The sequence below is a fragment of the Cebidichthys violaceus genome, unplaced genomic scaffold (assembly GCF_023349555.1).
Source record: "Cebidichthys violaceus isolate CVI_PGR_0920_01 unplaced genomic scaffold, fCebVio1.0.p SCAF_61, whole genome shotgun sequence".
In the NCBI taxonomy this organism is placed as follows: domain Eukaryota; kingdom Metazoa; phylum Chordata; class Actinopteri; order Perciformes; family Stichaeidae; genus Cebidichthys; species Cebidichthys violaceus.
Window position 1 is genome coordinate 2,678 of NW_027176828.1, and position 10,415 is coordinate 13,092.

The following is a 10,415-nucleotide window of genomic DNA, read 5'->3' on the forward strand; positions in this document are numbered from 1 at the left end:
ACGGTCATATTTGAAAAGGCTGTTAGATGTTGGCTTTTTTTTTTTTTGGAAGGAACATCTGCTTTATATGCACAACCTCAATGGCACTTTTGTGGGTTACAATGATCACTTTCAGTGAGCAAAATTGTACTTTCGTAGTTTAATTCAGGCAAGAGAATATGCCAAATGAGTAGACTGTATTGTAACCATCCGGAGATAGGCATACAAACGCCCCATCACATGTAGGCCAGACATGACTGCATGAAAGGGATTTTTCATGTAGCCTCTAACCCAATAATATCCGTGTCGGCATGGATTCTATCAGATGACCACATGTCGTATCCACTATAGTCTACAAGCTATTCATATAATTAATTATCGCTTATATTATAGAATTAGAATAATTATAGAATTTTTTTTTTGTGAGTGGCCTATTTCAAAGAAGCAAAACAAATATGATAAAAAAGACCAAAATATGCATTAAGACATGATTATTGAAGATCATTTTTAGCCGATAGAAGTAGGTCGCCCAACTAAAGCGTAAGAGAACATGGTGAGGAGCGCACTGTTCCTCACCAACCGATGTTCACCACTAGATGGCGACAAATGTTAAAAAAAAAAAAAAAAAAAGAAGAAAAAAAAAAGAATCCAAGCCCTCGTGAAATGTGATGGTGTATTTGACTATTCCGCACACCATCGTTACACTGTAGTCTTGCATAACAATCATGACAGCTAAACGGCTTTAAGACGCACAGCAGGTAAGGAGAAACAATGCAGCTTTAACAGTTCACATATCACTTGTGCGCCATTGAGACGTACGTTCTTGCTTGTCTTCGTAGCGGGCTAGCTAGTTAGCGAACGTTAGCTTCACTAGCCGTCAATAACATTGCGGCCTATTGAGCGGAGTGGCTGAGGAAGCTTGAGGCGCTAGCGCCAAAAAACCGAAGTAGCCCCCGCTGACAAGTTTGGCGAAACTCGCAAACGAAAGTTGTGTTTTGTGCCATGTATGTCGCTTGATGCGAGCTAGAATGTATTATTGAATGCTGCACGTGTAGTGTTACGCGGATGCGGTGTCTACTGTTCACAACAAAAACACAAGACGGACCAATGTGTGCAGCAAGTTGCTAGCAGCTAGCTAACTAGCTGCAAACAGGCCGTAGACGTTTGTCAAGCGGATGCACGTAAAGTGGAACTTCCGGTCACAGCCTTCAGAGTAAAGCGTTTAGCGATGCGCTTGTTGGAGTGTTTTATCACACAAGGCAGGTATGACAACGATTTTGCAGAATTGGCCTGGACTGTAAGAAAAAAAAACGTAACTCCGTAATGGTTGTAAATTGACCTTCATCCGAAATATTGCCAATGTGAGCGGTTTGTAATCAGGACTCTTAATTTATTTTGTTGATTTTGTACATCACAAGTATAGCGGCAGTATCCACATGTTTCTATGAACAACTTGTATTATATTATGCAGACTTAAGCGTATTCGCTTTGTCCGCAGTGTGTTTTCAGAGTCAAGTGGCGAACGAGCTTTATTTTTGAGGGCACTTCCGCTTCTCTTCCTTCGTTTCTTCAGCACTTTTAACTACTTTAAGCTAAATCTGATGTAGCAGCGTTGACAAGCGCGGCTAGCTAGCTGGCTAGCAACAGACTTAACCCACTTAACCACAGTGAGTGTGTTTACATATGGGACTCAGTGGTAGTTGGTGTATGTGTGTATGTGTAAGACAGATACTTATTTATTATTGTCTCCTGTGGAAGGTCTATTTATATTTATATATATATATATATATATATATATATATATATATATATATATATATATAATCTATCAGCTACGTGTTATCAAAAGGTCCCACAAGTACTACGTTAGCTAACGTTAGCGTTGCCGTTTAAGATCAAGTGATTGCCAGTTAACAAATTAGGTCTTGCTGAAGTGTAACACCAGTGTAATGTTGCAGCAACATGTACAGCTGGTTTTCTAACTAACGACAGTCTTTCGGTTCTGACAGTATCAGGTTGTCAACGTTGACATTTGAAAGAAATATATAAATATATTTTTTAAATCTACCTGGGTCCTAAGTAAAGTACATAAACGTTAACCGTTACAAACTTAGAAAACCATTATTTCAATTCATGTTCAACTCTTTTGAGCTGTTCCACGGTGCTTACTGTCACTTTACACTGTATAGTACATCTTGCAACGTTAAGATGAGATCTCAGAGCAACAGCTGACCCAGGTTCAAAAGTTGACACATGACTGAGAAGAGTGATACTTTGTGCAACAGAGGTGGATCAAAAGTCTTGATGTTTTGGAAGATAGAAAGTCACATAGCCCTATATGTGGTATTATTACGTGTAATACATAGTTGAATGAAACCTACTGAGACTAGAATATACGTCATATTTATAGCAACAGTATCTTAAAACCCACCTTCACAGGGTTGGAGAAACTCATCCTAACCAAGAATAATATGCAACCATTGCACATTAGAATAATAAGCAACCATTGCACATTAGAATAATATGCAACCATTGCACATTAGAATAATAAGCAACCATTGCACATTAGAATAATAAGCAACCATTGCACTTCAGAATAATAAGCAACCATTGCACATTAAAATAATATGCAACCATTGCACATTAGAATAATATGCAACCATTGCACATTAGAATAATAAGCAACCATTGCACTTCAGAATAATAAGCAACCATTGCACATTAGAATAATAAGCAACCATTGCACATTAGAATAATAAGCAACCATTGCACATTAGAATAATATGCAACCATTGCACATTAGAATAATAAGCAACCATTGCACATTAGAATAATAAGCAATCATTGCACTTCAGAATAATAAGCAACCATTGCACTTCAGAATAATAAGCAACCATTGCACATTAGAATAATAAGCAACCATTGCACTTCAGAATAATAAGCAATCATTGCACATTAGAATAAGCAATCATTGCACATTACAATAATAAGCAACCATTGCACATTACAATAATAAGAAACCATCACAATTTTAACTAAGGAAGTCACAGCTTATGGGTAACTTAGAAGTGTAAGCTCACCGCCCTCGTTAGTCACGTTGCTATCTTCCCATCAAGAGTCACAATGGAAATATGTTTTGGACTCAAGTTGTTTTTTGTTGCGTCACTTGTGTGTGATTTCACATCCTCCTTCCTCACGATGTCCAGTAAACAAAACAAACCTGCAGTGAGTATGTTTGGTATTTAGCTTGCCGCCGTTGTCCAGTCATCCGTCTATTTCTTTTCTTTTTGTTTCACAGACCTAAGAACTACTCTATGTAAGATGAACACTGAGGACAAGTTGGAGGGCATGCTGCTGAAATGCAGCAGTGGAGGAATAGACGGAGGAGGGAGAGTTGGGCTCGGCAGTGGAGGAGGACTGGTGGTGATGACACTGGGGGAACGATCGCTGGCAAACCACCCTCTGTTGGCCGAGGATGATGACGTCGACGACGACGACGACGACGATGAAGACGAAGACGAGGACTTGACCGGGAGCTCACTGGTCACACATGACCTGGTGCCTCCAGAGCAGCTGATGATGCAGGAGGAGATGACAAAGAATGGTAGAGGAGGAGGAGGAGAAGAGGAGGAGGGAGGAGGCGAGGTGGGAGTGCATTTCCCCCTAAAACTCACCAATAAGTTGCCCTGCTTGCTTCACATGCCAGTGAGTTCATGCCAGTTAAGAAGTAGATCGTGCATTAATAAGATCATACTTATGGTGTCCATGTCATTAGAGTGAGACTTGTTGTGAGTGAATGTTTGTGATGAGACATCGGTTCCCCCAACACTCACAATTTACCTTAATATATGAAACATATTTACTGCTGTACACTCATGAGCCGGTTCAGAGATGCGTTGCAAAATAATGCCAAAGAAACATTTTAAGGACAGCGATATGAAAGTGTATAACAGGAATATTAGAAGTGGAAAGCTTGCCCTCCCCCTCCACAGTAAAGGTGAAGGATGATATGTCGTTGAGAGGGATCACCTCTCTCCCTTTTGTGTACCTGGTTTCGCACTTAAAAAAAAAAGTCAGGAGCCTTCACAGATTAGCTGAAATGTTTGGCGCTTTTTAAATATTTTGCATTACAAAAGAATGACGAGACAGTACATGTAAACATCGGGGATAACCCAAACCGATCCACAGAGTCAGGCTTAGGGCGGCGTAATCCCTGTTTATTACAACGTTGACGTTATTTACATAGTTTTGGCCGTTCTCTCCGTCAGTAAGGAACACATTGTACTCTCCAAAATGATTTGTTGAATCTCGGAACACGGTCACCCTCGGAGGATGCTAGAACCACATCGGCTGTCCTCTTAAAAAGGTGCTAAATTTGGATATTTAGAGCGTTAATACAGCAGCAAACGGCTGTTTACTATGCAAAGACATGAGCAGAGAATAGAGTCGCTGCTTCTCCTTGCATCGTTGACATAGCTGGGCCGGCCGCTCTGCGCTACGGCGGCTACAGCTGACGGCGCCATGGGAAGTGTAGCACCCACCCTCCTGTTCCCCTTCAGGAAAACACTGTTGGCTCCGTCAGCACTGTTGCCGTTGTCTGCGCTGTTAGCACCGTTAGCCGCGAGCCCCCCCCCCCCCCCCCCCCCCCGCTCAACCGTCGCCATGTTGAGAGCCGTTTAGAGGCAACAGGAAAGCTCCCAATCTCGTATGTATCACCTTTAAATTGTAGAGGAGAAGCTGTCCCTTCACATTGGTTGGTTATCCTCTACTTGCCCTACTGCGCCTGCCTGACCCTGATACGTTCCGGAGTAGTGAGTGGGCTCTGAAGCAGGTCATGTGCCGTATTAAATGTCTTTCCTATCTTTTACAGTTGAGCATCAAGCAAGAAATGAAGCCGTCTGAGGCCCCGGTCCAGATAAAGAAGGACAAAAAAGCAGTGAAGGACCTGATGGTTTGTCCCAAGAAGAAAAAGAGGAAGCAGCGTTCACCAGCAAAGGTGCAAGTTCATTTTGATCTGTTGTGACAGTTAGTGACAACTGTAAGAATCAGATACTGATGTGTCTTTTTGCTGGTGCAGATTCTCAACATCAATGACGAAGAATCGTTGGGCTTACAGAACCCCAAGTGTCACGTCTGTGTTCACTGTAATGCTGCCTTCAGAACCAACTACCATCTACAGAGGCACGTCTTCATCCACACCGGTAGGAATTACTTAAGTCACGCTTTAAAGTGCCGTCGTTTTCATTTCCTGCTTTGGAATCGGACATCATGTCTTGACAGTGGATGAAAAGAAGGGCAATGCTAAATTAAATAGCATCATATGAAATAAAGTGTCTATATTGTCATTTATATACTGACGTTTGTAACTCTCTCTCTCTCCAGGCGAGAAGCCATTTCAGTGCAGCCAGTGTGATATGCGCTTCATTCAGAAATATCTCCTCCAGAGACACGAGAAGATCCACACTGGTGAGCGGAGAATACATGCAATTGGTACGCACTTTTATTTTTGTTTCATTTCACTCTAAAGTGAGTCTTTTCCTCTCTTCCTTTTATATTGTTTAGGTGAGAAGCCGTTTCGCTGTGATGAGTGTGGGATGAGGTTCATCCAGAAGTACCACATGGAGAGACACAAGAGGACTCACAGTGGAGAGAAGCCTTACCAGTGTGACTACTGTCACCAGGTATGCGTGGAAGCAACGCGACAGTCGACCACGGTGGTGAATCGGATATTAGAATACAATCTGAATTGGTGCTCATGTTTCTGTCTTCTGTCCACAGTACTTCTCCAGGACAGACCGGGTTTTAAAGCACAGACGAATGTGTCACGAGAACAGAGAGAGAAAGACCAACAAGGCGGCGGGTAAAGTTGGGCCTTTGCGTGAAGCAGATTCTTTGGGCCTCCCGTTTCTTGCCAAAGAGTGTTCACTGCCCAAGAAAAAGCGGCAAAAGTGTGCAGACAAGAGTTCAGGAGCTTCCGACGGGCACACCGTCGTCACCGTCCTGGAGACGGAGGAGGAGAAGGAGGAGCAGGGACAGAATAAACTCGAAGGTCTACCTCTCTACGCCGTGTCCTCCAAAGTCAAACACGAGTACGTGATCGCGGAGTACTCCGGGGAACTTCCTGAAGAAGCGGCTGTTCAACACCAGGAGGGCGACGTGTCATCGGAAGACACGACTCCTCCCAAACTAGTCCTGAAGAAGGTCCCCAAGAGGAGTCTCAAGCAGTCCGGTGAACAAACTCTTCCCTGCCTGTCCACTCTGTCTTCCTTTGAGGAAACTACGAAGGTCACGCAGTACACCTTTGAGATCGTGGACAAGCAGGGCCTTTTAGAAGTGGAGAGCAACGCGGACCTCGAGTCGGTCGAAGCTCTTCAAGGAGGACCGACGAAGCCGGCAGCTAGCAGCACAAACTACGACGACGCCATGCAGTTTCTCAAAAAGAAGCGGTACCTTCAGGCCGCGATGGCCAACAACAGTCGGGATTACGGCCTGAACGCGAGCAGCATTTCTTCTCAGCCGCCTGTTACGCAAACTGTGGCGTCGGCGGTTATCGACGAGACCGTCCCCGCCACCATTCTGGAGCCGCAGCCCGTCAGCGCCGAGATTAAAGCGACGCACGACAAGAGCGTGTTGCCGGACGAGGTTCTTCAGACGCTGTTGGATCACTACTCCAACAAGGCCAACGGGCAATCGGACATTTCTTTCAGCGTGGCCGACACCGAGGTGACGTCGAGCATATCCATAAACTCCTCCGACGTTTCGGACAGCAGCCCCGTGGAGAGTCTCGGAGCCTCCAGCGCCCAGGCTCAGCCGGCTACCGAGAAGGTCAGCCTCTTGCAAGAGTACTCCAAGTTCCTCCAGCAGGCGTTGGAGAGGACCAGCCAGAACGACAGCTACCTGACCAGCCAGAGCCTCAGCCTTGTCTCCGAAAACCCCACCTTAGCGGGACAACCTCTGTTCTCCACCGAGAAACAGTTTCCTTCCCCCAGCAGGTTCAAATCAGGGATGAGCTCTCCGCTGAGGTCCACGTTGGAGAAACCCAACTTTGGACTGCTGGTCGGGGACTCCCAGCACTCGTTTTCGTTTTCAGGCGACGAGACCACCCCTCCCTCCGCCGTGTCCCCAGCCGAGGAGGACTTCCTGGAGCAGGTCTCGCCCTCCAAAAAGACAGACTCTTCACAAGGCATCCTGCAGACGTTTCAAATAAGCTCCTTCGATCAGAACTTCAAATCTCATTTCCAGACGTCAAGATCCGGATCCTCCTCGCTGTTTACTGTTGCCAATGGACAATTGAGTCTCCGGGGACACAGCACAGACTTCTCAGAGTTCCCCTCGGTCAGAGTCACTGAGACCAGGTCTCAACTGAACTCCTCCCCGGACGTTTCATCCAGTGAAACCTTTGGCTGAAGGGGAGCGGTGAGGAATTCATTTCTGTTCATAATTTCAGCGGCACTTTATCTCATGTTTCCTGTTTTGCCAAAAAAAAAAAAAAAAAAAGTCCCATTGCAACTATGTGCTCTTTCTCAAAGCATTTCGTGTGATTTAATTTTTTTTAATTTTTTTTTTTGGTTTAACGCAACCTCATAAAAATGGAAATACTGAAAAATGCATATCATCGTAATTAGCATTCCCCCTAAAAAAACCCCAACGAAAACACTTGTAACCGTGCACGGATCTATTTCTTGCCCCAGAATGTTCACGTTGACAGATTAAGCGACCAAAGTTTAATGCAAGAGGTAACGTGAAGTATTCTCTCATTAACGTTCGCTCAATCAGTTTGCCTTGCACAAAAATGATCAAGTCACTCTTGCTGCTTAATGCAATATTTCCACTTATTGAAACATAGGCCCTATTTATATATATGTGTGTATGTGTATATATATATATATATATATATATATACACACACATATATATATATATATATATATATATATATATATATATATATATATATATATATATATATATATATATATATATATATATATATATATATGCCTTTTTGCTCTTACTGTAGCTACCTCCCCTTGCTGTTTATCTGGTTATATTGAAGTCCACTCCTAGAACCTTCTTATTCCAGCGTTGTCACTCCTGTTAACGTTTCTACCATGATGAGATCATAATGGATTCTTCACTTTAAGTCACTTTACGGTCACCTGAGATCAGCGTGTCCTCGTGATGTCTGTAGGGGACGATTGTATTCCTCCGATGAGGAATCTAGTTTGTTCTCCGTGCACAGATTGGGCCTAATTTGGTTGGTGTGATGGCCAAAAAAAAACAAACCATGTAATACTTAATAACTAATGAATTAATGTATTCCCTTTTTTTGTTGATGAACTTTCTTGGCCCGTACTTAAATGCGGCACAGGCCGAAAAAAAAAAAAAAACATTTAGGATTTAGGTATCGAATAGCATGTAATGGTTGGCGAGTCATCATTATTTTTTCCTTCAGCAGTATAAGCGAGTTGTAATGAAATTACTTACGAGGATTGTGCTTACATTTTTTTTTGCACAAGTTGCACAACCTTTCACTACGGGGAATGTAGTGCGTACGCTCAGATTTGGGTTAGTTGCAGATTGCAGCCACAGCGTCACAGTACTTGTTGATTGTTCTTCCTCGCAGTCGCACGGGTTTTGGGGGAAAACCAACGATGCGATTAGACCCACTTGTATTGGATTGAAACTCAAAGTTTTATTAAGGCTATATTACGAAAAAAACTTGGTTTTTCCCACTTTAATTAGTTTTGCAAATGTGCCTTTCTTTCTTTTAATTTCTTTTATTCCAGGCTTTCCTTTTTCTCATTCCTGTTTTATGTACTTCACTTTCTTCTTAGTCGGTGCTCCAAGGCTACTAATTCCACTTGCACAATAACAGCAAACACATAAGCTATCGATCTGTTCAGTCTGTAATATGTTGAAGTCTGGGAGCGTTATTTAATTTTTGCCCATGGTATTTTTATTATTATTTTTTTAGAGTTTAATTCTCAAACTATTACCTGTGGTTGGAAGGAAGAAGCGTTCGTTCGTCGACCGTGCAGCATGTGAGCGTTTCACACGTCTAGTCTCGATCCCTACATCGAGACTAGACGTGTGTTGCGTTGGCGCGAGGTCTCATCAGTGACTTCCGTGCGCGGTCATGTTTTAGGTGCTACCGTGTTGAACACTGTTTTTATAGGCGCCGTCAAATTGGGTCGGACGATCGATGTTAAACTCCCTCTTGTTACACTTCTCCGGACAATCAGGGACAGACAGCACCCGCGTTAATCATCAGACGCTTTTATTTTGTTTCCCCTCGTCGAACATTCCCACTAGAATGTACAGAAGATACCCTGCTGTAAATACGTTACATATTTTTTATGTTCGGAGGAGAACTCTGAGGTCTTGTGAGAGAGACACTTTTTTTTTTTTGTCAGTGGAAGGCACATGAATTAGTTTTCCAGCATTTATTACACTCAATGAATCCAGTTCACTCTGAGCTTTGTGTATGTATATATATATATATATCACCTCTGTTATCAGAAGACAATTTACACTTTTACCTTTTCATTGATGACGTGAATATCGGTTATTTTCTTTGTAAGTTAATGCAGTTGATTGTGCATTATGATGGGATTTACTGTATAAAACTGTTGGTAATGAACCCCCACCCACCCACCCACCCCAAGAAAATGTTCATTTGGGTTTAAAGTAATACTCAACCTGAAATCTGTATTTTTATTTTTTATTATCAAGTGTTTAACCTCAACAGCTGTGGTCGGCTTGAATTCGTGTCCGTTAAGATTCCTTTTGGGTGGAGTATGACACAAAAACAAGTGTTGTGGTTGCGATGTTTTTCTGGCGACCCGTTTGAAAGCACAGTGCGGATGAGCGCGTCTGCTTGGGTTAATTGTGTCCCGTGAATTGAATCAATGAGAGGTTTTAAATTCAATTATGTAACTTCCAATGCAGAAGAAGTCTCAGCAGTACTACGCTATTCTTTCCTCTTTTTTTTTTAATTAACTATTGTCAGTAACCTGGCCATAAGTGTCCTTGTATAAGCTCGAGAAAAAATGTTTTGTGTAAAAAGATCTGAATTATTGAATTTTTTGATAAAAACTATTTTTGAAACATGTCATTTAAGGCACTGATATGTACAGTATATATATATATATACATATATATCATATGCAGTCACTATTGCTGCCCTCATTTATCGCTGTAAAAGTCGTTTGTGTCAAGATCTTTCAAATCTCCCTTTTGACTTTTGTCATTTTCATACTTTTTAAAGAACTTGACGAGGAAGCCCTGCCTCACTGTGAGGTTGAGCTCAAAGTTTATTTGCATGGTCTCTAACGCGTCGGGTCGAGTGAACTTGTTTTATGAATAATGTGCAGCTTTAATCGTAGCTGATTACTTTCAGTCAAGTAACCCATATGATTAGATTTTTTGCAATA

General features: G+C 42.5%; 1 protein-coding gene across 1 annotated transcript; it reads left to right on the plus strand.

Moving 5' to 3' along the window:
• The first annotated feature begins 583 nt into the window (after positions 1–583).
• Positions 584–7,826, plus strand: LOC137890113 (zinc finger protein 148-like). Its single transcript, XM_068734214.1, has 7 exons — positions 584–737; positions 3,278–3,684; positions 4,850–4,975; positions 5,057–5,180; positions 5,362–5,445; positions 5,542–5,660; positions 5,758–7,826. The coding sequence occupies exons 2-7, from the start codon at positions 3,301–3,303 to the stop codon at positions 7,384–7,386; spliced, it is 2,466 nt and encodes an 821-aa protein (XP_068590315.1). The 5' UTR covers positions 584–737; positions 3,278–3,300; the 3' UTR covers positions 7,387–7,826.
• Positions 7,827–10,415: the final 2,589 nt, after the last annotated feature.